Source organism: Penicillium samsonianum (genome assembly GCF_028829775.1).
Source record: "Penicillium samsonianum strain IBT 33392 chromosome Unknown utg000006l_segment0_segment0, whole genome shotgun sequence".
Taxonomy (NCBI): Eukaryota; Fungi; Ascomycota; class Eurotiomycetes; order Eurotiales; family Aspergillaceae; genus Penicillium; species Penicillium samsonianum.
The window spans coordinates 618,485-644,666 of record NW_026643264.1 but is presented as its reverse complement, the minus strand read 5'-3'; the positions used below and the strand labels follow the sequence as shown (position 1 = coordinate 644,666).

The window sequence follows — 26,182 nt, the reverse complement described above, 5'->3', positions numbered from 1 at the left end:
TATTAACAGCAAGTAACGTAAAGACCCCCAAACCTGCAACATACACCGGCCCTTTCGGAAAGGAATACTTTGTGTCTTAAATGACGTTAGTACCGTAGCTTTGTTTCCTTTTGTTTAGAAAAGGCAGACTTTACCTGAAGCCACGCTTCTTGAGACTCAAAATTATCGAAATCCAGTTGCCGTAGCCCTAACTCGCTGCAAAATCGATGGACGAGCCCGAAACCCTGGAAGGTTTCCCAAGATGTATCCGCTATCTGAGAATGGGCCGCTGGATCCACCCCAAGGAAAATCTTTTTGCTATCACTATTACGAAAGACCAATTCCGTCAACCTTGTGCAAACTTTAACCAAGTCCCTTCCGTCATCTCTCCTATTGCCATGCTCCACTGGGGTTGGCTTTGATCTTAGATAGCTTTTAGCATATAAAATCTCATCAGATGCTGGGAGATGTTGTAAAAATAGTGGCGGAAGCGGTACAAGGCCGAAAAACCTCTCGAGCAATATCCAAAACTCCTGCTCGCCGATGTACCTCGATATTGGCGGGTGGACAATCCGATTATATCTCAGAAACATGTTTTTGACACGCCACAGCATGCAGGATGATGGGAGGTTGTGTGAAATGCTTGCTATGTGCTGAGACTTCTCTATAATTAGAGCCCTTACTCGGTGGTAGCACGTTCGCATTGAGCTTTCGCGGTACCGAGATAAGATACGGTGACTTTTAATTTTACATCTGCTTGGATTTGAGAGCAGTGGCCAACGGTCGGACTCATTCTCACTGTCGTCTTCCAAAGGTGCTTCGGTACATGCCTGGTTTTGTTGACGCAGATCTTGCAGCTCGATTCCATCTATAAAAGCACCGTGCAGATCACCATTCTCTTCGTTAGAATGAAGTAATTTCACAGGGTCTGCAACACCTGGTATAAGGGGCAGAGGTTTGTCTCGGTGGCCTTTTGTACCCAGGCTCTTCGCACCGAGATTTGGTTTGCTACCACGTAAGTGGGGCTCCTTGAGGCCCTGGTTTGACTGAAAGCTGCCTCGGATTTTCCTCTGGCGAAGACTGGATTTTGGGAAATCCATCAGCACAATGGCTGGCAATATCTCACGCTGTGAAAATCGAGATATATATTGGTTATAATTTCAGTCGTAATGATATCCACAACACTCGCACTCCAGTGGTGATCAGAAATTGCGATGCTCCGAGAGCGGCACGACCGGAAAGTACGTGACGAGCTGGGGTTGTATATATTCATGGAGGATGCCAAAAGCTAGATTTACCCGCACTGGAAATTTCTTTGGCTGATCATAGGACCGTAATTGAATCCGAGGCTAAAAGTATCATGAATATGAGCACAGCCTTGGGGACCTATGTGATCTTATTACAGACTTGTTGAGAGGTTTATGCCTCTCCCAAATCTAGCCCTGGAGAGCTTCAGTGACATGAGTCCATATAGACAAGCTCAAAGTACATACGGGCGACCCGGTTTACCACCACGGTAGATCAAACGATAAAATCGATATCTGCGAAGAAAGCTACCAAAAAGGATTTCCTGCCTCTGTCTGGAAAGTTGACTATAAGCGGTCAGCCCAGCAGCCAGCCAGGGTTAGACCTCGCCAAAGTCCAATTGACCCATCGATGGACATGTCCAAACCGGTCCATGGGCGGGTTTGGACACCTTTTGGTGTCCAGTGGGCGGGCCGAGGGGCCCCCGTCCGCCCACCTGGACGTCCTGGACAGTCCAATGGGTCAAAAGTGGGGACATTGTAATGTGCATAGAGTTATGTAAAATTTGCTGTATTTAACGGTATCTAGTTTACGCCTGTAGATAAATCCTTGTAGCTGCCATTGTATTTGTGAGCGTATTCCTTTGTGTGTTCTAGATTGTGGAACTTGTTTCTTAATATACATCATATCCCCTCAAACGTTTAGAAGGTCTACATACTCTCCCTGATGAGCGCTTTAGGGAGTGATCCCTTGGTAAAGGATGCTCACCATCATCATCATCACCCGATCCTCTGGTAATTCCTAAAACCTCTTCTCCCTCGCTAGAAGAACCCTGTAAAAGATCCAACTGCTCCCGGCCAGAATTAAGCCCAGTAGCCACATATGCATTGATTTCAACTTCCCTAGATTCAATCCGTGGATCCTCCTCGTCATCGCTGATAGGATCAAGGCTTTCTTGTGGATGCTGGGCATCCTTCTCTTCATCCGCCGTTTCTCTCTCTTCCCTCGAGAAGGATTGCCTAAAGGTTTCTAGTTCTTCCTCCCCGAGGTCAAACTTAGTTGCACACATATACATTACCAGATCCCGTATCGTTGTAGGCTTCAGTGATCCTCGACGATAGTGACAGATATCCCGAGCAGAATTAAACAATCGCTCAACGCCCGCACCTGTTGCAGGGATAGATAGAACATCTCGTGCAACGCTTGCGAGCATCGGAAATTCGTGCTGATGGCCTTTCCAGAAGGAACATGGATCAATTGAAGTAGTGCCTAGATAATTCAGTTTAGCTACATTCACTTTAGAATCAAACCGGGTAAAGACTTACCACTCTCAAGGTAATTCTCAACCTCGTTATTGTGGCGAGGTAGTGGCTTTCGGTTCGAACCGACCTGCGCGATGAGTGTTGCGAGCTGTGAACCCTGATCCAATGATGCCTGGCTATTTGAGAATGCTTGGTTATTGGACATTCGCTCGTGATAGGGTCGAACATAGTCTTTAAGACTTTGTCGATATCTCTCACGCGATGCGAACTTATTCTCTGCCCATTCATCACGCGAAAAGAACTGCAATTTGTGCTGTGGTGCAAGTATTGTACCAATCGCGTAAAGATCACCATGGGCTTTAGTCGTGCTACCATAATAAGCTGCAAGCTTTTCCTTTCCCGCCAGAATTGCAAAAAGCATTGATTGCTTCCAAGGGACCCTCTTTTGTTGAAGTTGGTGTATCGATTTTTCAAGATGCCCAAAAAGAGAGTGATAGATCTCGAAGACGATATGGATAGTCACCTCTTTGGTTTGGCAGAGAATAGTGGTAAATTGGAAAAAAGGTTGGGTCAAACACAGTAGGTAGTCGATTTGTCGTCATTCGTCCCGATCTAACGTGAACTGCGCATACTGATTCTCAGAGCAGTATTTGTTAAACACTAGCTGTAGTCTCTTTGCGCGTCGAAGCATCAGGAAAGTAGAGTTCCAGCGGGTTTTGACATCTTGGATTGGCAAAAGCTTTGAGCCTTCAATCTGGAGACTTCGAAATGTATCACGACGCTGAGGGCTAGCGTTAATAAAAACCGCTAGGCCCCGAACCTGTAAAATTAGTTAGTGTTAACTTTTGCGAGAGGATTGGATTCTAACCTTGCTAAGGGTAGAAATTATACCCTTCCTTTGACTAGCACGGAGGGATTGGGACTGGTTTTCAGACCATTCTCTCTGTGTAGCCTCATTCACTGGTTCAAGCTTCATATAACCGAGAAGGCTCTTGAGACTCAGTTGAATAACATGAGCAATACATGGAACTCGGATAATCGGTGTTGTAGTGCTGATATTAAGCGACTCCAATTGCTCATGCACTCTTCCTACTAACGTTTGGTTATTCGAAGCGTTATCTGTTGTCACAGCCAACACTCGTTCAACCAATTGATATCGCTGAAGAACCTCAAAAAGAACGGTACCAAGATTAACGCCAGTGTGGGATCCATGAAGTGGTTCAAACTCGAGGAGAAGCTCACGGTATTTCTATTTATCATCAATAAAGTAGCCAGTGATAGCCATAAATGCTTGTTGAAAAGGAGAGGTCCTGCAGTCTAGTGCAATAGACATTTTGGCCTCGGCGGGTAGCTTCTTGAGTACACATTGGTGTCTTTCCTGAACTGTATCTCGAAGCTGGCACTGTATTGTTTTTGCCGAAGGGAACTCAAGAGGCAAAGGGGACGACTGGGCTCGCTGAAGTAACCTCTGGAATAATGGGTTTTCGATGATCAGGAAAGGGAGTCGTAGACCAGTAATAGCTGTGAGGATATCTTGCTGCCATAGTTCTTTTGTAAAAGACTCGCGTTTCTCGTGGGCTGGATAATCGCGCGCCTGTTCATAAACGATAGACATCAATATCGAGGCAATCTACCTTTTGCCTTCCAGTGTATTCCTTACCTGGCGGGCAAAAAGTTCTTGAAGAGAGCTATTTCCGGCAACCCGATTGCTAAGTCTCTGGCACTTCTCTCCTCTGAGATGCCTTGCCATTGGGGTAGTTCCATTCAACTTGCGGCTTGGATGATCAAGAAGCTGACCGCATTTTTGGCATACTATCTTTGGGTCCCCAGTCACAGTATGAGCTACCTGCTTAAAGCTATTCCATGCCTCTGAATGACTTCGGGATCGATCCCAGAAGCTCTTATTCCTTTCACGAAGCTCATTTCCGTGGATAGTTTGAAGCCACCAGAAAATAAAATTCTCTTTGCTCATTTCGGAGTAAACAATCCAGTCGTTTCCAAATCGCTCAAGGGAGGAGGAGATCATAGGATGTAATAGTTCGGAGGCTGGTGTTGATTCAATGGTTTGCTGACTGGACTCTAGGTCAGACGGAAAGAGGTCTAGACCGTAGCTACCGTGGAAAGACGACGAGGCGAGGTCGGTGTCTTGAGACATGATCCAAGAGTATGGGGTTTTTATGGGGGAAAAGAAAGAAAAGACTCCCTGAATCTCATAGATTTGGGTGATTTTGCCGGTTATGACCGTCTGTCTACCTAAAGAAATAAAATCTGATACATCGCGCATGAACGCTATGGCCTCCAACTTCTATGAATTGCGATTGGATATGGTGGTGGGAGACATGCATATTTAGCGTGGGCGGACTTTGGACTGTCCAGAGTCCGCCCAAATACCCGGAAAATTTATAAAGGACAGTTTGGGCATCTCATTAAGTTACTGCTATCTCATGCTTTCTAGTCTTTACTCTCCACAAATGATATTTTCAACCTCTTATTGATAGTAATGGTATATATAACTAATTTGATTAATGAATTAGATGTGTAGGCTGTTTTTCTTGGGTATTTGACTAGAACCTGCAATCACCCAATAATGGTAGGAACTAGGAATGAATGAAATATGAGGTGCACCCACGAGATATATATTTCTCTCACTAAAATAGCTTCAAGTCACAGAAGACTGTATACATACCAAATAGTCGCAAATAAGAGAGAAGATCATTGTTCCGTATAAAGTGAACCAAAATACTTGAGAATTTCAACAAATCTAAATGACCGAAGAACAACTGCTACGGCAAAAGGATTGTAGTGACTATGACTAGTTTAAATAACCGTTTTTTATTCTGCTGAATCATCAGGTTATGCGGCAGATTTATGCATTTTTGGGCGGTTTTGGACACTTTTGGACACTTTGGGTAGTCCATGGGCGGACACCTATCGCCCAGTCCAAAGTGGGTCCGATCCAAGTCCGCCCATGGGCGGACTTGGACGGATTTTGGCGAGGTCTAGCCAGGGTACGTGAGTACTGAACAGTGCTCGAAGGCAGCACTTGATAGATAGCAACATGTATCCAGCAGTCTAACAGCTCGATGTAGCGCTTGTAAATTACTAAACCAGGAAAACATCGGCCCGGCGGCTGTCCTTCTTAAGGGAATATTACGGTCTTCTACCGGATACTCAAATCGGAGGGCGCCCGGCACGAACAACAGAGCAAGCCCTCCTGATGTTTGCCAAGGCAATCGACCGGGTACAAGCAGAAGTTCGTAACACTGGTGGCCTTTGACCTGAAGGGACCTTTCAAGGGTGAATAAAATAAGCCTGGATATTCGCCGAAAGTCCAAAGGCATCCCCTGGGTGGCCCGAACATGGATTGGACGACATGAAGCCCACGAGAATGGCTTCCAAGAGCATAAATATGGCATTCCAACTCTTTAACTATTGCGATCCCGATTAGTCACAGGCACTCTGAAGAACTAACTAAACATTAAACGTCATTCGTAAGCCTTGCCGCTTCCATCTCCAATTCTCTATTTGGTCCACTCTTAGCCCTATGCTTGACAACAACTTCGGCTGTGACTGTGCACTACCTAATTCGTAGGCGCAATCGGGCCACATTTATCTAAATATTTAAGGTTTCTGGTCTCGTGAAGGTCGTGAGAAAAATTTCAATCTATCGCAGTCAATCTAAACGCGTTCTAGAATCTCAAGTCTAATACTGTATAATTATGGTTTGTAAATGGTTTTCATAATTTCGACGTGGAAGGCAACAAAAATCGTCGATATATGTACCTAAATTCATACGCTGTGTACCAACTCGCTGTCTCTCGCTTTTCAAGCAGTGCTTGCGGTAAGAGGGAAACGTGTCGGAAGGGCGACTGAATAGTAATTGGATCAGTCCCGTCAAGCGAGTATGACGGACTAAATTGATATGAAAGCCGGAGTGGCTCTCCGAACGAATATTCTGGCTGCAATGTAGCTATAAGTTTTCGACAAAATTTACGAGTCGGTCATGGTTACTTGCGATTGGTGGGAAGAGAAACGCAAAAAGGTGCCTTTATCCAACGAAATTGGCTCTCCTAGCCCGTGGCATGGTTGAGAATTAGCATTTAGTTTTGATGGAGTCCTCAGACGAACAAATGGACGTTGTTTGACAATCAAATTAAGCTTCAGCTCCTGGCCCTGAAGGAAATCTCAAAATTATGTACGAAGCATACCATACAAAAGCGCATATTACTGTTTGTCATCATGTCCGCGCAGATTGTTAAACCATCGTGGTTTTGTCATTTTTAGATAAATCCTGTGCTGAAATTAACAACCCCCCCAAAAAAGCCCCCGGGGGCATTTGCTGCTTCCCATTGGAAGCCGTGCTAGTAATACCTTTTTTAATAGAACATTTATTCATCTCTTAAGATGGTGGGCCAGATGGTTTAAGTTGGGAAATCTCAAAAATGGAATTTCCATCCAATTCAGTGTGATTAAAGCCTCTTCAACCTTGACATACTACACCCGAAGTCTCCCCTGAGGCTCTCACTCTCTAGATATACCATTGTTCCAATGAAAGTGACTAACCGGCATTGTTGTACTGCCCAAAGCAAGGCCGAGCACCTCACTCCGGCGTTGCTAGCGGAAATGGATGATGCTGTGATAGACCTAGTTATCGATGGAATGAAACTTCCAGAAGTGACTTTTCCGGGAATCACACGCAAGAGTTCCGCAAAGTATTGCCCACTTCGGCACGTCAATAAAGAAGATGTGTCTAAAGTCCTCAGTGGCCTCAGTGATGACAAATCGTTCAATATCAAGGAAGCTCAGCATAAAATTTTACAAATGCCTTACTTGGAGAAATATAGAATGTCCAACGAGAGGTCAAATTCACAATCAAAGTGGTTCAGCAGACAGCTTCGGAGCTATCTTCGAATCTATGATCCCAAATGTCCTTTCAGAATTGCCGAGTCCGAACATCTATCTGGCATAGACTGGGAGGCTGGCGTTTTTGCAACGCGCTCATTTCGGAGGGGGAAAACTATCCAATTCCTCAACGGGGTCTGTGTGCCTCTGACAAAGAAAGAAGAGATACAGCTAGAAACCTCGGGTAAAGACTTCAGTATCCTTCAATCCTCTTGGTTTGGAGCAGATGCGATATTTCTAGGGCCTGCCCGATTCGTAAACCATGACTGCGAGGCAAACTCTGAAATTGTGCGAACTGAGAAGTCAAGAGCACGCATCGTGGCAATGAAAGATATCTTCGTAGGAGATGAGATTACAGTCTTTTATGGAACACATTATTTTGGGGAGAATAATCAGGAGTGCTTATGTCGGTCTTGCTCCACAGGCGTTGCAGATCTTTAACTAGGGAATATCACTGGATTTCTGAAAACAAATTACTACAATCATTTGTACCAACCATGATTGAATCCCGTGCATCACCGGGACCAAACTCGTAGTGAATCATTGGTACAGTATGTGTGTGTGTGTGTGTGTTTCATTTACCCTGAACCCTCGCAATGAAAAGCGATATGCAGGCTACCTCAACTATATCCCTTTACGTACATGTAGAGTGATCCACTTCCTAAAACCGAACTTAGAGCCTCGTCAAGGCCTGCCGTGGCCTAATTGCCGTTCACATTGTTAGCCTGCCCTCGTGGCGCGCGACTGCGAAACCGTTGTGACGCCTCCGCAAAGTCCAGCACGGCCTGGACCGTCCTGGCTCGCGATACGGTGTCTGGTTTACCTTCTCACCTTGTTTTGAGCCTCCCAGCAGACTCGACACGCTATTGAGCGCGTCTCCCACTTCTCTTCTTAGCTTCCTCCGCAATTCCGTCAGTCTTGAACAGTCTACAAGGACATGAGTAACTGTTTCTTGCGCGCTGCATTCGCAGTGGTCGTCGTCGCCATAGCCAATCTTCTTGCGGTAGGTGGACAGCCAATTGTGGCCCGTGCGCAGCTGCGTCAGCAGGTACGCCCGGCCCCTGGGTAGGCTTCCGTTCAGCTTCCTGGTGTGCGTCGCTGGTAGAGTATCGTCGATCTTCCGCAGATGACCGCCTTTACTAGATGTTCTCCATTCCTGCTCCCACTGAGCGGTGATGGTACCACGGATGAACGCCCTCTCCCGTGTGAGTAGCGGGCGGAATGGGTGGGATTTGCCTGGGCTGGCGGCGTATTGGTACAATACTTCCCGAAACTGGTGTCACCACTTACACTCTTCGATTCTTTCTCAAACCCTAATTGCCAAGATAGACTAGTTTATATCAGGAATTATTCCGGAGTATCCCTATCAGTGGGCCCTGTATTGTTTCATACGTAGAGTAATCTGGATATTTAGTGGGTGTATGAGCCTGTAATTTGATACACCTGACACCTCGATACCCCCCCCCCCCACTTTGGAAGCCTTCGTCCCCTTCAAGGCATGAGCTTATACATGCTTCGCAGTGGGGAACTATCTATACCGCAGATGGAAGAGGCTGCTAGCTGCAATGAGCGTACTACTCTAAGACTCTCTTCCATTTCTACATATTAACCGTGCCAAGCCAACCAATCACGGGTAGTGTGTTGGTGGGCTTGGCACGGTTACGGGCGTAGCCAATTGAGTACTTGATAGTGTTTTTTATATACTATAGAAAGTGGAGAATAAATAGGGGATGAGCTTAGTAAGGTCGTTGAGAGCCTTATGATCATCAGGCAGATAGGGGTGCTGAATATTCCTTGGGCGCACTAGTAAAATTGCAACCCTCTTTTGTTGACATACTCGGAGTATGTCACTATGCAAAAGTTTTGCATAGTGAAATATAGGCAAGTTTGAAGGTAGTTTGCGATCAAATTGGAAGCTACGTATAGTGCATATACTGCTAATATTATTATATAGTTGCGTCTTTTGGCACGTCTTCTCAGAGACGATATTATATGTGACAATCGCGTAGTGGTGGGTTGAGGGTAATTGTCGTTTACGTTCAGTGTAGTCTTACTTAACATTGATTGCACATACACCCTGGTGTCGATGGGATAATCTCACGAAGATACCGTAAGAAAAGTTAAACAAGGTGGCAAGCATAATGATGCTCCAGTTGGAAGTAGTATATACAGGAAATACGTTGACAGCTACGGAGAATAGGACCATCCCTCGCCCTAATTGATAGCGAGAGATTGGTTTTGCCAAGCTAAGGCCAAGAAAACGACTGATCCGATACTTCATACAGGATGGATGGAAATCAGTTTCACCACCAACACACAGAGCTTCTTTCTCTAACCCTCTTTTGAAACACGCTATACCCATTATATTTACATTACCTCTGACCTTTTTCTTGGCAGTATTCCCATACAGTTATAAATTACAGTATATCAATAGATTCTTGATCAAGCCTGTATGATTTTTAGGCCAAATCGACCGATCGTATGCATTGAGGGTCCTTTGCCGAGCGCAACGAGACAGAAGATCAAGAAGATTCGCAGTTGCCCTCCGACATAGCTTGCACAAAAATCGCACCATCCGTTTCCTTTTCAAGTCGCGGAATCAAAACAAAGGGATTTTCTCCCGCAAAGACGGCTGGGTTCATCATCCATCCACCTTGCTCTTTATAGTTCTCATCAAGCCCGTCGACAGGGACCCATCCAAATCTATCGTGCCACTCGCAAGTAACCTCGCATGAAGGTCGAACGTCTATCCATTCGAATGTAAGTTCATGATAGCGTTTCTGCCCTGCCAACTTCCCTGCCACCATATATATCTTTGCACCTTCGTCTAGGGCGATAAAAATTATTTGACATAATATTCTATCTTGCGATATTTTCTTCAGACACATCTCGGGATTCTCGGCGGAAGTTGCATCTGGAATTTCTCCGAGAAACATTGATTGACCATTGTCGCTATCGAATTTGAAAAGTTGACCAAGCAAAGATAGATGCGGAAGAAGATCATTGATCTGTATAAATCCTTCCGGGGGCGGCATAGCGTTTGCGGAAAACCAGAGATGGGGTGGGTTTGACGGAGCTTGAATATTGTCGGTTAGCAGGAAATACTGTCAAGAGACGGAGTCGGCTTGGGAAATAGGTTTATTTATAATGTGACTCACGTAACCCGCTCAGACTTCGCCACAGCTAAGGAGCCTGGGTTTAGATTAGTAATAAATAAGTAGCAACGATTAAAGTGGCGAGTCGCAGATGCAAATGCGCAGTTTAGGGTAATTGGACAATTCGATCTAGAGCTGTTAACGATACGATATCGGCACTGTTTTCCCATATCGTCAATCGGCACCGTCAACTTCGAAGTCTGCCGATATCGTATCGGCAATCGACATCGACATTTTCTTAAACTGTCGATACGATATCGGCAAATGATATTATCGTCGGCGATACATCGTCACCGGTAATTGGGCAATAAGAGAATAGCTCCTGGTCCTGGATATAGCAGACTTTACTACAAAGAGAATGTAAGCTTAGATACACGTTAATTAGGGCAATCCGCTTCCGTTATGTAGTCCTACGTTGTGTTGTTGCCGTACTGTGTCGCTTGATAATTATATATTTTATGTTGCTCTCCCGTCCTATCAACTAACTCTGCTATTGCAAAGTACATGTCTAATCCTTTCTAAGTTGCTTCCATCCCTCTGCGCATACGTATATATATATTTACGTCATTGGCTTTTTACTGCCCACATACTATCATATTACCTGTTCTATTCTATGGCTATGCCTTCCTTCTTCCGTTATGTTATATGGCAGAATATCCAGAGGTCATAAGGGTTCAATCCAATTTTATGGTTCAACTCTATTTAGACGCGACGCGTCTGAGAGACTGGGACGCGTGCCCCGACCTCTTCTTCGTTGACAGTGAAGCTCTTCCAGAAACTAACCATCGCCACATATGACTCTTCAACCCTGGTTCTACATCGACAGTGAGCTGTGATCAGCAAGTCGTATTCATCCACACTACACCAGTGGCCCGGTGTATCCAACACAAAATGCGTACCCGGCAGAAACGCCTCAACTACCGAGTTCTGAATGACGAGAGCGATGGAGAGTCTTTGCCCGAGGATCAAACCGACCAATCAAGCGAATCAAGCGAGCCGCTGAGAAATCTCACACGTACTCTCCCAACCTGTCAAAAAGACGCGGTGATCCTCGCCAACATACCAGATTGCGAGCTCCTACCTTCCGAATCTGTGTCGCAAGTGCTAGTATCCCAAGAGAGCTCAACAGATGCTGGTACTTCAATCACAAACCACGTATCCTCTCGATGGTGCAAACGGCCAGCGCCGGCTACAGAGTGGATCTGGGAGTACTTCGAGACTACAGCCGTTGATTGTCCATGGGTTATCAAGAGGACCAACAAGAGGCGGCTGGTCGACCGAGAGATTTGCTGTATGCATGTAGATGAAAAAACGGGAACACGCTGTGACTGGCATACGTCAGGTTCCCAAAGGCAAAACACAACCAGCAACATGAAAACCCACTTGGCAAAGCATGACATTTACTGCCCGACCTCCAGTATACAGCCAGCGAAGAAGGGACCAGACATTCGGAGTTTTATGGGTGGTAAACAGAGTCTCACCCATCAAGAGGTCTTGGAAAGGAATGCCATTCGCTGGATCGTGACTGATATGAAAGCCTTCACCACTGTCGAGTCTCCAGAGTTTCAGCAAATGTTCCGAGATATTCCTGGGATTGAGCCTCCATTCACTTCTCGCCACACCTTGCGGGATCGAATCATGCAAGAGTTCGCCATACAGCGCACCAACCTGAAGAATGAGCTGACTTTGACTTGCAAAACCATTGCCTTATCACTGGATATCTGGACAAGCCAGAATCATCTTCCTATTTTAGGGATAATAGGTCATTGGCTGACTGACGAATTTGAGTACCGCGAGAGATTACTCGAGTTCACCGAACTCCAGGGCATTCATAGTGGAGAAAATCTGGCAATTGCAGTGGAAAATATGCTTATTGAGTTGAGTCTCGAGGAAAAGCTCATTTCCATTACAGGCGACAACGCCAGTAACAATGAGGCCATGGCATCGGAGTTATATTTCTCTCTTTCCGACCGACCTAGGATGGAAGACGCCATGCCAGAACCACTCTATCGAGGTCTTGACAGTTACATCCGCTGCTTGGCTCATGTCCTCAATCTGATTGTGGAAGATATCCTCCGTAACCTAGGGCCAGGGACGATGGAGCAGGCGCAAGTTGCCTGTGACTGTTTACAGACTGGTAACTCGATCTCCGATCACTCAGCAATAGGGAGATTACGGGTCCTCGCTCTTTGGATTAACCGAAGTCCTCAGCGCCGACAGAAATGGAAGGAGATTTGCAGACTCAACAATCTTCCCGACAAATTCGTTGCGTACGATGTTAATGGTCGATGATGGCTTGAAGTCAAGGCAACAAGTCAACAAGTTCCTAAACCTTCAGGAGGAACTCCCGCCGTTCACTCTCCAAGATTGGTCACGGCTGGAACAGATTCACACAGTACTCCATAAGTTCAATGAGCTTACTTTGTTCATTTCAAAACGCAATCCACAAATCAGCCACGCAGTCCCGATTTACTATGAGCTATACGAATTGCTTGATGACGTGACGGAGGGCAATGATGACTTCGCAAAACTGGATCGAGATATCATAGCTGCAGTGAAAGAAGGGATGAAGAAATACGAAAAGTACAATTCTATTCTAGATGACTGCGATACCTACTACACTGCCCTCGTCTCAGGTCCCCGAGTCAAAAGTGAAATGGTCTTGCGGGAATCCAAGATGGTAATGCAGGGACAATTATTCTAGAAACGATCCGCACCAATCTATATCAGGTATACGCGGCTAGTAACCTGGAGCATGAGGCCGCTGCATCAAAATTGTCTTTCCTGCAGCATAGCGATGTGGGGTCTAGGATGCTGAAGAAGTTGCAGGCGCGAGATCCACCGCTCTCAGATATTGATAAGTACTTCGACACCCCTCCGATCAGCGTCGCAGATACCACCGGCCAGAACTGGCTCTGTAATTGGTGGAAGATGCGCAAGGGCGAATATCCGCGGATGGCCGCAGCAGCCAGGGACTATCTAGCAATTCCTGCTTCTGAAGTTGCTGTTGAGAGAGTCTTTAGTACAGCGAGGGATGTGCTAGGCATCAGGAGATATTCTTTGAAAGCGGATACCTTAAGAATGCTGATGTTGATTCGCGATGGGTATAAGTGGTAGCGGTCAAGGGATTTGGTTAAATTATGCCATCGCGATATTCCGGTTCTGCATTCATAAAGTGTCAAATAAAACTGCTGTTCGACGAAAGCCCGTTCGCTCTCTAGATGATTCTAAAGGAAAAATGTGCCGATGCCGATACGATATGACGATATCGTGAGTGGCGATATCGTCAAATTTGAAGCCCGCCGATATTGTACCGGCAATCGGCATCGACAAATTCAAAAGCAGCCGATATCGTATCGCCTGTCGATATCGTATCGTCAATATCGGTATATCGGCAATATCGTCAACAGCCCTAATTCGATCCCAGGATTGTGGATCAGTAAGCGGTAATTCAGCCATGAAGGGGTCAGTGTGATCCTGGAGCGGACGAGCGATGCGAAAAGTTGGGTGTCGTCTATTAATCATGTGACTCTGCTGTTACAGGCCATTTCGGTAATTGAAAGGAGCTAAATCAAAGACGGATTAGCATGTTTTTAACTAGGGTTTGAGAAAGAATCTATGTGAACAAAGTGGTGAAACTGATTTCGATCTATGCTGTAACTAAGAGCATGATTGAAACATTCATTAGTGATAAACTTATACTTGCGACTTGATCGGTTATACCGGCTGGTATCGTTTGTCTTGAGTATATGTATATTTAGCAATTTGAGAGGCAAGTGTAGAAGGCTTAGATGTCGATTCAGATATTCAATGGTGAGATTGCTTAACTATGCCCAACTGGGGAGGTAAAAGGGAAGGAAGAGGTGGAAGCGGTATTCTCTCCGAAAACCATAAGCACCAGTGAGCGTGCTAGAGTCAACTCCTGGTTGAGTGTCTAGTATCATACTACGAACGGCAGCGTCGGAAATGAAGGACAAAATATACGTCAGGCTCTTGATGACCCTAACCGTATTTCGACTCTTCTTGTCTTCTATGGGGACTTGATTAACGGCCATCGTCGGTTTTTTTTACTTTCCTAAATGAAATCTTGACTTATTGTGTCTGTGGTTGGCCTATCCTGGATTGGATCTGTGTGTTACTCTGACGGCGAGCAAATTAAACGCCCAAAGGATAATCACCCTACTAGACATAAAAAGGCATAAAGGGCTACGCTGCACATTGTCGTAAACAGTCGGGAGGAAGTCATTTTCTGTTTTTCTTTTTTACAAAAAACGCAGACAAAAAACGCAGACAAAAGATGGTCATTTAGCGACTAGAGCAGAAATGTCAACATAAATTCTATACGGATACTGTTGGAACAACTTACTCCTCAGCCCATTCGTTCTCGCGACGGATCTGGTCCTCTTCCTCAGGAGTGAAGTCATTCTGGATGTTGAAGGTCCTGCGGATCTCCTCTGCGGACTTTCCCTTGATCATGTTGGCGACTGTCTTGCAGCCGACGTCAAGGAGGGCCTTGATATCCAAGTAGTTGGCGGCCTAGGAGCAGTCAGTATATTGGTCGAGGAGCGAGTCTAAAACGAAACGTACGAGGATGATCTCGAAAAGCATCTCCTGGTCCACCTGCATGAATCTCTGATCCCAATCATCAATATCAGTGGTCTTGCGATGGTTATGGTCATCGTCGCTGGCACTGGGAGGGTCGTGCTTGTGGTGTTCGCACCACTCGATGACCTTCTTTAGGACGGCCTCGTTAACCTGAACAAAGAGGTGTAAGCGTCCAGTCTTAGATAATAACTACTTCGGGGTAGACACTCACGTTGGGGATGGGAATAGCCTCTCCGAGATCACCAAGATCCTCAAGCAGGTTCTTGATTAGGATGGACCGCTCAGCATTGGTGCGCTCTATTCAGAATCTGTCAGTGCTACTGTCAAGAGCATCCTGCGTGGAAGTTATCTTTACCAACGGAGATATCAACCCCATCGGAGCTGGTGAGGGTAATAAAGCTCATGGTAATGATGTTGACGATGGAACCTAAATATTCAGGTGAGATTAGTTTGGCTAGTCTCGAATAGTGCGGGGTGGTCCAGCGGCAGAGATGTTACTCACGAGGTACGGGGGAGATGTGTATATTTCTTGGTAAAAATTGTCTTCAGGGTTGGTATATGTGAGGGGAGATGAACATTGAAAATCACGAGAATGGAACGAATAGATGGCGGGTGGTGAGGTTTAAGAGTTTCTGAGTTACAAATGGCCATAGGCCCACCACGTGTATGTATCTCCCATTCAAGCCAACAAGGCTCCAGGGCCAGCCCCCACGGCTTAACTAGTTCTTGGTATGGAGTAACTACTCCGTAAAGTTGCGTAAATTATACATAATATCCGTTTCGACTCATTCTTTTACTTCAAAGAAACGAGAATCCGAACAGAAACATACTAGCAATCTACTAGCTTTAGTATATCAGCGGCCGTGGAGTACCCGCGGGACTGTTAAATGTGGCTTCAGGCTATGAGGACGAAGTATGACGGGGGTACAAGACCAGAGCAGCCCATGGGAACACTACTGCCACCTTTTTCGCTCCTTGCGATGCCATTTGGCTCGGGCCGTTCTGAGCTCAACCCAAGGGAAGCCGACATGTAGGGCTAATTATGAGGATGAGCTTATGCTGTATTGGTACAGTATGCACATCCATGAATATAATATACAGAAAAATAATGGAGATAATACAAAATTAACAAATATTCTTCCACTCTTTTCCTAGATGGTTAGTAATGAAATTCCTGTGCAAGCCGGTTCGGTTCGATCACCTGCCCAGTATCCACAAATGGCGATATGAATGTCGTACTTGCAGGCCTTATAGACTGGGATGTCATTAGGAATCATTACGGATTGGTTTGTTCATAGAGCGGGCGACAGCGGGCGGAAATATCGGGACTTTTGCCGTAAAGTGTGATCAGCTAGTTCCGTGAACCTTTGGCAGACGCCTGCGTTTAAATAATTAATCATGGAAAATTCCTCCTGGTTGGATGAACGGTCAACTTTTCTTTTGCCCCTAAGAAACACACGACCAAACGTGTAATCTGTTCTACGCACGTTGGTTTCTCCGCGATTAGCGGGATATTGGCCTGTCGATGGTCAATACCGGGGTTGGTTCCACGGGGGATTCCAGCGACCAACGCAGATGTTATGGCACGTCAAGAAACCAGGTGTTGTTGCGGCGAATTGAGCATCGTTGTTGTAGGACTAATGCTAAACGGGCAAATGGGCCATAGTGCGAGAGAAAACACAACAACAGCCTTAAGCAGGCCCGGAGATGAGCCGCGACTTCCCATTTATCCAATCAAAAGGCCGAAGGCGTCTAATCGCTGGAGTGGTAGCATGCTTTTCTAAGTCTGAGCGATAACGTCCTTCCTGTCTGCTAAAATGATATGCCGATAGCATCCGAGGCGTATTCTCCACAAAATGCATAGGTGATCTACGGACATTGCATTACTGCTGTCACGCATGGAGTTATTTACCTTTACTCTCTTGTAGCATTAATGGGTCTGGAAGGTTGTTACGCCCCTCGAAGACAAATACTGACAAGTTCCGGAGAGACCCTTGAATCCAAGGAAGGCTACCTAGACAGGATCCATTGATTCAACGCCGAGGGCTTCTTCTTCGGGCGCCCACCACCCCGTGGACAGTAGCGAGCTCCACGCTCCAATCAGCTCCACGAAGCATTTCCCGTCCCTATGCAATCAACCCTCAAAGGATGCGCCGGTAGTGCAGCATGAAATTGATGTGGTCTATTGGTCTAATTTTCTATGGGCTATGTAAGGCACTATTTGCAGAAACCGTCGTAAACTGTAAATTGCATTTTAGCTCACCGTTTCTTTATGTGGGCTAGCCGCGGCAGGACCTGAAAATCCGAATTTATACTACAACCAGAATCAAAACCGGCTGCACAGCCATCTTCTCCGACATGTACTGAGTGAGCAGCGACAACCGACTCAGCGGACACTGTGCTTTAAGAATGGCCGTCTCTAGATCAACCTATGAAGCGGAAACAGTGTCCCTCGGTGCGGACGAAAGATCCAAACCGTGACTTGTACAACTACTAACCGGGCCTTACAATTTTTTGGTAAAAAATACCAGACCCTCCACGGGAGGGTCCGCCACCCACTTTGTAGTTGCACCCAAATTGTAGTTTTTTTCCAGAATTCAACCTACCACATTCAACTATCAATTTCTCCATCACCATGCCAAAAGACAACGCCAAATTGAGATTCGGATTGCTAAATCAATGGATTCTTTATCCCAGCGATCTAAGCCCAATATAACGAAAACTACGCGTGAATTCAACGTACCTGAGGGCCGGCTTCGGTATCGATGGAATGGTGGAAAATCCCTATTTCAACGCCAACCTAACGGTCGGAAGCTTAGTTCTGCACAAGAATCTGCTTTATGCCAATTCATTGATTACTTCGATCAAGCGGGCGCTGCAATAAACCAGTCACAAATCACCGTCGCCGCGAATTCAATCCTCGAAGAAGCGCATACCGATCCCGCAATTCCACCCCATAAGGTCGGCGACCATTGGACTCATCGGTTCTTGAAACGCAATCCTCAATATTACCGACGTCGCCGACGAGCCCTCGATATTGAACGAAGCCGAGCAATGGATAAAGGGGTAGTAGAAAAGTGGTTTGAAGAATACACGCGGATCGTCGAGGAAAATGGCATCTTACCCGGCGATATCTACAATTTCGATGAGACTGGCTTTCAAATTGGTGTCGGTAAAGATCAATGGATCATTACTCGACAACCGAAGCGTGAAATCTTTAATGGCTCTGTCACAAATCGTGAATCTGTAACGGTGATGGAAGCAGTTTCGGCGGACGGTTTTGTCTGTCCACCATTTATTATTTTAAGTGGTAAACAGATGATGCTACGATGGTTTGAGGCTATTCAAACTAATGAATGCCTTGCTGTATCCGATTCTGGATATATGACCGACTTCTTAGCATTTCAATGGATTCAAAGATTCCATGAACGGACAATTCATCGAACTCGTGGTGTTAAGCGACTAGTTTTATGCGACCGGTTTGAATCACATTTCACCCGGCAGTTTAGTGAATTTTGTGATAAGAATAACATTATTTTTTTCTTTTTATTACCACATTCAAGCCACTTCTTACAGCCTCTCGATGTCGGTGTTTTCAGTGCTTATAAACATTGGCATAGTGAGGCTGTCGAGTCCGCAACAATGACCGGATGTCAGAAATTCACTAAGGAAGAATTCCTTAGTGCAATTACCTCGATCCGGGAAAAAACATTTCGTTTACGCACTATCAAACTCGGCTTTCGGTTAACAGGTCTTTGGCCTATCAATTCTAAGTTTATTACTGAGGATTTGGTTGATTATGACCCTTACTAACGACCATCGACACCATCAACGGGTAGCTCAGGCTATACAGACTTCAGCACCCCCAAAACCACTGAGAAAGTGCAAAAATTAAGCTTAGCGCTTAAAGAGAGTGAAGCTCATTCTTCCCGCTTCAAAAATGCACTCGCAAAGATCGCAAAAAGTGCTGAAATGCATACTGCTTTAGTGCATACATTACGGTCCGAATTGGATATGACTTCAGCTAATGGGGCTGCTCGCCACGCTAGATATAATGCTACCCGGGCAAGGGCTCATGCTACCGGCATTGTTAATGCTAGTGAATTAAGGAGCATTAAATATAAAGCATATAAATGGACCGAAGCTGAGGATACTTCCAAACGGAAGCGGAAATGGGCTAAGGTCAACACACAAATCAGAAGGCATGGACGTATGCAAAAGAAATGGGGGCGGGTTATGGCTATTGAATTCATGTAATTTAATAGATATTTTATTCATTTCTTATTTAAAATGCATTGAATTCATTTATATATATGGTTGAAATGGCGGTTGGAACTGAATCCTGAAAAAATATACAATTTGGGTGCAACTACAAAGTGGGTGGCGGACCCTCCCGTGGAGGGTCTGGTATTTTTTACCAAAAAATTGTAAGGCCCGGTTAGTAGTTGTACAAGTCACGGTTTGGACCTTTCGTCCGCACCGAGGGACACTGTTTCCGCTTCATAGGTTGATCTAGAGACGGCCATTCTTAAAGCACAGTGTCCGCTGAGTCGGTTGTCGCTGCTCACTCAGTACATGTCGGAGAAGATGGCTGTGCAGCCGGTTTTGATTCTGGTTGTAGTATATCGGCATATTTTTAGGGCCCTTGCGATCCTGTTGATTGATTGAATCGTAGTCGGGTATAGATTGCTCATCGCATGATGCGAATGTGCAGAGCTTGCCGGTCGCTTGGTCACCTTATATACAGAAATATATCCAGATTACAAAGATCTCAGTGATTGAAAAACAACAGAAATAAGTCTTGGTATGAATACAACTCAGTCTTCCCTCACACCATCAATCTATGCTTGGGTTTTGCTGACTATTGTTATAGTAGATGGCATAATTGAGATTGAGAGCGACCAGTTATCATACTATGGGAAGACATGGGATGATTGAGTGGAATAGGTCTGTACACCATGCCGGGTACCTTCCCAATGTTGGCATTAATCGGTTGACATCACAATATACGGTCTATATACAAGAGACGAGAACCAAAATATATTATTATGCGTAGATTAATATATAACACGTCAAGCGATCGAGGTATGGAAGCATGCGACTGAGCTGGTATGCTTGCGCAGGCTACGTGAATGAAGCTAAGGGTAATAGTGGTGGACTCTGCTGCCCCCAAACTAGAAAACCTGGCCATTGGCTTTGATTGTTACGCCCGTTCTTACAGTAGCACCAATGAACGCCGGTCACAGGTTGGTGGTGGGGATAACATGATCTTGCTGCGAAGGGTTAAACCTAAAGCAATGGCCCACTGTCAGTAAATCGTTTGACCGTACCATACAGGTTGTTATTACATGTGTCAATTAACTATCTAGTGTTGACTTGTACAGCAGTTCTCTATTCACCCTTAGAACGGTTCGATAAATACAGAATTAACTATATTAGGATTGGAGTTGGAGGTGATTAGGGTTCTAAAGACCTTCTTGGGTTGTCCAATATAGAAGCATGGGAGGCGCGAGCGTTCGCCACTGTATCCCGCATGCGAAGGTCTATGTGGTCAGGCAACAAGAAAAAGGAATGCAATTCGCTCTATTGGAACAGAGAGGAGAAGAAGAAAACGGAAGAACTACTGTATGTAGGAGAGATAGAAAATCCCTCGGCCTGCAATATAGTCCTCCTATCCGACAGGCTCTTCAAACTGCCATCTATACGACCCATGTCCGAGACGGGCCCTTTTGTGCATCTTACTCTTATATTTAGACCGTGTTTCCCGAGAGCTGAGCTCACTTCACCTTAAGATAGCAATACGAAATGCCTCTATATAAGTTTGCATCATTGTGCGATCCTAGGGGAACTGCTGATCACATTTCACGTGAAAAAAGCTCGGAAAATGCGTTTTACTCAAACACTAGAGGTCTACTGGAATAATAAGAAAGGAGGCCAGGCAATTTGCGGCTAGAATTAGAAGACGGTTCCTCTTGTAAATCCCTTCTCGCAGCGGCGGGGGTGGCACAAAAAGCCACATCGTCGGAAAACTCAGCATCAGCCTCAACAATGGTGTGAGCAACAAGGTCTGCATCTACGACACAGGTTTTAAGCCCAACGCAATCAGTGGCACCGAGCTTAACGAAGTCCGCGGCACCTAAGTCGACCTCATCGCCAGATACGACTATGTCAACCTGTTAGAAGATGTCAGAGTATTCTGGCAGACACTTCTTCTGCTTGATATATATACGATAAATATGCGTAGCTAATTTTCTAGCTTTCATTCGGTACAGCTAGTTAGCTAACACCTGAGGGTAGATTCGTAGAATCCCACCATTACATTACGTATCTGTGGACTACCTGAGTTCAAACTATGAAAACATCCTATCTCATCAATCCTCTCCAGTAGAATAGAAAGAGCTAGAATATTCTGTGAGGGTGCTATTATTGATATTGAAAGTGAGTTGACCGCATTGACAGCCTGAGGTAGGCATATACGGGTGATCTAGGGCTGGAAGGTCCGAAGGATAGACTCGAGAATATGGCCATCGGGGACGACATGCTTGTCGCAGTATATCCGTTTTCCTTAACAAAACATTCACTATATTGGATGTGTTCAACCGCTTGGTGATACATATGGACAAATGATGTATAAGTCTCGTGCTATGATGAAGCTATCTGCCTGGTCGGTGTAGAACCTTACATCATTGCACTATTAGCAGCTATGTTAGTCTCGATATCCTAAAGGGGAGTATTCATCAAGAGTGCCTATGTGATATTGTCCGTGATGATCTCTTTGGAGGGCCAGTTGGTGAAAGGTGAACAGCTTCGGGATGAAGGCAGAGAGAGTGTTGTGTCCGATAGAGGGGAGGGCAAAGAGCCGGGATCGGATACGATGGGAACGTGGCTGTCGAATGTGAGCCGGCGTCGGATTGATAGGTGTCCGCTCGGTTGAGACGAGACGTTTTTAACAAAGCCCGACTGTACGCTCAGAGGGGTAACGGGTCTGGTTGGCGGCTTAAAAGCTGCTATCGGGGGCAGCTTGTAGGCGCCACCTGAGTTATTGAAGCCAGTGATAGCAGGGTTGTGGGAGCGTTTAGTGTGCGGAGGTCGCTCTGCTCGGGGGCCAAGTTGGTCCACCATGGATAGCCCATGGGTGAGGCTCTTGGATGAGGTAGATTGATTGACATCTTTTGTACTTCGCCTCGGATATGGAGACTGCTGATTATGCGTTATTTTGTGGCGCCTGAGATGCTCAGCTCGAGTCAGGGTCTTGGAAGGAGAGTGAGTGTGAGCCGATAGAGAGATCGAGAGTATACTAACCTTGCTGCAGCCAGGGTAGTCGCAAGCATGTACCCGTTTACCCTTCTTTGCCTTGCTGACATGTTTTGTGACCGGTGTATATGTGATGGGGAAAACAACGGGCGTAGGGCTGCGACGCTCGCTAAAATTCATTCGCATCATACCGAATGCAGGAAGTGGCCCGAGAGTAGGGTAAGAGAAGAGCTGGGTACAATGTTGTGAGACGGATGCGAATCGACCTCAATGCGGCGCTTTATGGGCTCTACCTATGTTCATGAAGATGGGTCTGTGTTATAGTGGGTGCAAGTGGGTTCAGTAGCTGTTATTCGAGACAAAAAATCCGAGGATGTATGAGGCGAGCCCCAAACCGCAAGAAAAGCACGGAGGCTCTAGAATAATTCAAGGTAGGCCAAGTTACGATTGTTACTTTGCAATTAATGGATGGATTGAAAAAGAAAAGCGAGAAAACACTCCCGTAATGACAGATTAACACGGTGTACTTCGTATTCAAAAGGGAAAAACATATGAAAGCTAGTTCAACCGTCATGGCGTACCTGAAGGTATGAAAGAGAAAAAAAAATGAGAACAAAAAAAAGAAAAAGGAAAAATGAACAAGTGACTGAAAGGGAAAGTGGAGAGAAGGTGGAACTTCCCTCTGAGAAAAGAAATATGAAATAAAAATATTGCTTTTTGGGTTTTTTTATTTTTTTTATTAAAAGAAGAAAACGCCCACGCTAATATAATTATACACTAACTTTTTGGCCCCTGATCGATATTGTTGGAAGAATTTCAGCCCTGTAATGGGCAATGCCAAGAAAATATTCATTGTCTCATGGACGGTGATCTGTCTTTCACCAGTCACATGCAAACAAAACAACTATACTAGTTGGCAGGGGATTCGATTGGTTGTCTGATTTTTCAACTTTCATATAAACTCCAAGTTATCTCAATACGGAATGGGGTTTGAATCGAATTGGATATTTGCAGTGGCCCGGGACCTTTATGCTAGGCCTTACAGCGTGGTTCTGAAGCAGTAGTGGAAACCGCTACTCGAAACACTCAACAAATCATGCTGGATTTCAGTAACCATTGAAAGTCCCGGTAAGACAGTCAATTTGGGCGGGCAAAATTGCAGGGGCATAGCAATGGCTGTACTGTAGGGAGGTATCTACACGGCGATCTATCATACCGCCCGCACTGCTTGGGAACAGATTTTGAGGCAGCAGGGAGCCGGAGCAGGATTTACGATAGTCCGTGGCCAATAAAAATTGCCAGATGGGGGTCTTTGATACGTGCAGGCGATGTCCCTGCCCCTGGTAGAAAAATGGCCCAATCTTATTTCAGGGGCTGTGTCTTTGTAATCAGTACAGTGTTATAACTAGGACCTTGGGCGCTTTGTATCGCGAAGTTTTTAATCACACCAACCCTGATGGGCATTCAGGCACGCTCTTGTATTCTATCTTCCTTCGCATCATTTTCAATGAACCGCGCTCTATGCCTCCTCAAGATCCTGGGACAAATCAACAATCACCTATACGGGGACTTACGTGCCTTAGCGGCCGTCATCCGAGTTAATCATACATGGTTTGCTTGTGGAATCAATATTCTTTGGCAGGCTCCTCCGTGCCGTGCTCTGGCAAACATCACTAAAGATCGTCGTCAGCTCTACGCCACTTACGTCTACCATCTTTCCATCGAACAAAGGTTTCTTTCCCAGTTAGAAGGCCTGGCGTTCCCGCGCTTGCAATACCTGTCCATTAACCGAGAGACTGGCAGCTCGAAGGAATGGTCGCCATCTCTTCCATGCCTCGCCCCCTCACTGCTGGAATTAGCTTTGTGTGGGACTGGTGTTGAGCCTTCTATACTGGGACTCCTCCCCAAGAGTTGTCCCCTACTAACGAAGCTCACCCTGAAAGAGTTGGGGCCAGGAATCTCTTCCCAAGACCTTCTGATCCTGTTGGAAAACAATCCGCGCGTCCAGGAATTGCATCTTCTCTGCCGCACACACAACGTGGTCTGTGACCAGGTATTGACTTCACTTGCCTTACGACGCAATTTGAAAACGTTGGAACTGGATACGTGGATGACCGTGAGTCACCTCCGGGGGATCTCAGGCCTGACTCATCCGCCATTTCCGGCCGTCGAATATTTAGCTATGCAAATAGTATCACCTGCTGTGTCTCAGTTTGTCGAATCTTTCAGATCTGCACCTTTGCGCAAAATGGAAATAACAGTGCAGTATTCCGGAGGCAACAGGTCGCCAGGTCATGCTACTCTGATGGCCTTGTCACACTTTGTCTTTTTGGAGGTTCTCCATATTCGCTTCAGTGGCAATGGGGTGGTTCTTCGCGACGAGTTGAAGGTGTTTCGTAATCTGGAAAACCTACGGACCTTGACGCTGGAACCCGACCAAGATCTTCACCCCGAGAATGGAGACTTTACGGATGACGATGTGGACCAACTGTTGTTGCATTTGCCGTTACTGGAGAATTTTAGTCTGTATTATCAATCCAAACATGTCACCACCAGTATATGGCGCATTATTGCCGCCCGATGTCCTAGGCTGATGCGTTGCGAGGTTCCTGTTGGCTTTGTGCCTGAGTCACAACAAAAACAGGCATTATTCCCGCGGCTGGAAACTCTGATAATAGATGGGATTTATCCACGATCAGAAGCTGGGGGAGAAAAGGAAATAGACCGGTAAGTCAGACTGTCCACCTATGTCACTTTTTACCTTCCATACTTTCCATTGCAGAAAGCCGTGTCTAATATCCATTCGAACATCTAGTGAGGCTACCCGCATAGTCAAACTCATCCAGCACCATTTTCCTCGACTCCGGGAATTTGAGAACTGGGTGTTCGATGATTTCTCGGAGCTGGTGAATGAGAAGTGGCGGGCGGAGCTGAACGTACTATGACGTGTTAACCAGAACAGTGTCAAAATAGACATCCTTAGCTCTACTTAACAAGCGTTATAGCTGGGCCATGCTCATGTGACAAACCTAATTATTTAAAATGATATCTATACCAGGACCAGTCGGATATCCAACGGTGGTGGCGTTTTTTCGGTCTTTGGTCTGTGCTAGGAATGAGTAAAAGGGATCGCCAAGTTTTAACTTTCATAAGACCTCTCCAGCTGCTGTATTTACTCGAATCTCTCTGCGTGCCCGACCGTACGCCTCTAGGTCAATCACTCTCCATTTTTTTCGTGCTCCTTCCCATTTACTGGAACATTTCGCCTTTACTATTTTCACTCTACGAATGCCTTCTATATCTCCTTCTCTCCAAGTCTGCGCTCCTATGACCTCTTCCTCACTCAAATGTTGCTATACGCTCGCAGTAGAGACATAAAGACCGGCCGGATTCTGACCTAGCCACTCGTCGAAATCCAACGACTCGTGGGAGCAGCCTCCGCTCAGCAAAACAAATAGCATGTCGTAACTAGTTATTCCAGTGCTTTCTTACTTTATTCAATGCGATATCTTTGTTCAATGCACTACCATCTTTGTCCCTCAGCCTACCAATGTGGTAAATTGATTGAGCACCGTCACAAACATTATGAAGGGGCCAACTCGGTATCCCAACGATTCATTAGGTCTGCCTAGGTTGCCTGCTCTCCGGGGCCCTCCAGCCCCCAGATTCACGACCGTCTTACCAAATTCTCTCACATCCATCATGGTGCATTCCGTAGTAATATAAATCTCGAGTAACGACGGAAACCTGCCTGTTTTGCTTATAAAACTCGTCATATCG

General features: G+C 45.8%; 6 protein-coding genes across 6 annotated transcripts; 2 read left to right on the top strand and 4 right to left on the bottom strand.

Moving 5' to 3' along the window:
- Nucleotides 1-1,603: 1,603 nt before the first annotated feature.
- Nucleotides 1,604-2,691, bottom strand: N7471_010418 (uncharacterized protein; the record flags this gene model as incomplete). Its single annotated transcript, XM_057283137.1, has 3 exons — nucleotides 1,604-1,729; nucleotides 1,943-2,493; nucleotides 2,550-2,691. The coding sequence occupies 3 exons, from the start codon at nucleotides 2,689-2,691 to the stop codon at nucleotides 1,604-1,606; spliced, it is 819 nt and encodes a 272-aa protein (XP_057132116.1).
- Nucleotides 2,692-3,084: 393 nt separating this feature from the next.
- Nucleotides 3,085-4,641, bottom strand: N7471_010417 (uncharacterized protein; the record flags this gene model as incomplete). Its single annotated transcript, XM_057283136.1, has 4 exons — nucleotides 3,085-3,306; nucleotides 3,355-3,735; nucleotides 3,871-4,080; nucleotides 4,147-4,641. 4 exons carry the CDS (start codon nucleotides 4,639-4,641, stop codon nucleotides 3,085-3,087), a joined length of 1,308 nt encoding a protein of 435 aa, XP_057132115.1.
- Nucleotides 4,642-11,434: 6,793 nt separating this feature from the next.
- On the top strand, nucleotides 11,435-13,660 carry N7471_010416 (hAT family dimerization domain-containing protein; the record flags this gene model as incomplete). The annotated part of the gene is made up of 3 exons (XM_057283135.1): nucleotides 11,435-12,680; nucleotides 12,715-13,223; nucleotides 13,274-13,660. The coding sequence occupies 3 exons, from the start codon at nucleotides 11,435-11,437 to the stop codon at nucleotides 13,658-13,660; spliced, it is 2,142 nt and encodes a 713-aa protein (XP_057132114.1).
- A 1,188-nt stretch (nucleotides 13,661-14,848) lies between these two features.
- On the bottom strand, nucleotides 14,849-15,552 carry N7471_010415 (uncharacterized protein; the record flags this gene model as incomplete). The annotated part of the gene is made up of 5 exons (XM_057283134.1): nucleotides 14,849-14,855; nucleotides 14,910-15,079; nucleotides 15,131-15,298; nucleotides 15,360-15,445; nucleotides 15,504-15,552. 5 exons carry the CDS (start codon nucleotides 15,550-15,552, stop codon nucleotides 14,849-14,851), a joined length of 480 nt encoding a protein of 159 aa, XP_057132113.1.
- A 6,343-nt stretch (nucleotides 15,553-21,895) lies between these two features.
- Nucleotides 21,896-22,591, bottom strand: N7471_010414 (uncharacterized protein; the record flags this gene model as incomplete). Its single annotated transcript, XM_057283133.1, has 1 exon — nucleotides 21,896-22,591. One exon carries the CDS (start codon nucleotides 22,589-22,591, stop codon nucleotides 21,896-21,898), a length of 696 nt encoding a protein of 231 aa, XP_057132112.1.
- Nucleotides 22,592-23,858: 1,267 nt separating this feature from the next.
- On the top strand, nucleotides 23,859-25,347 carry N7471_010413 (uncharacterized protein; the record flags this gene model as incomplete). The annotated part of the gene is made up of 2 exons (XM_057283132.1): nucleotides 23,859-25,129; nucleotides 25,218-25,347. The coding sequence occupies 2 exons, from the start codon at nucleotides 23,859-23,861 to the stop codon at nucleotides 25,345-25,347; spliced, it is 1,401 nt and encodes a 466-aa protein (XP_057132111.1).
- Between the last annotated feature and the right edge of the window lie 835 nt (nucleotides 25,348-26,182).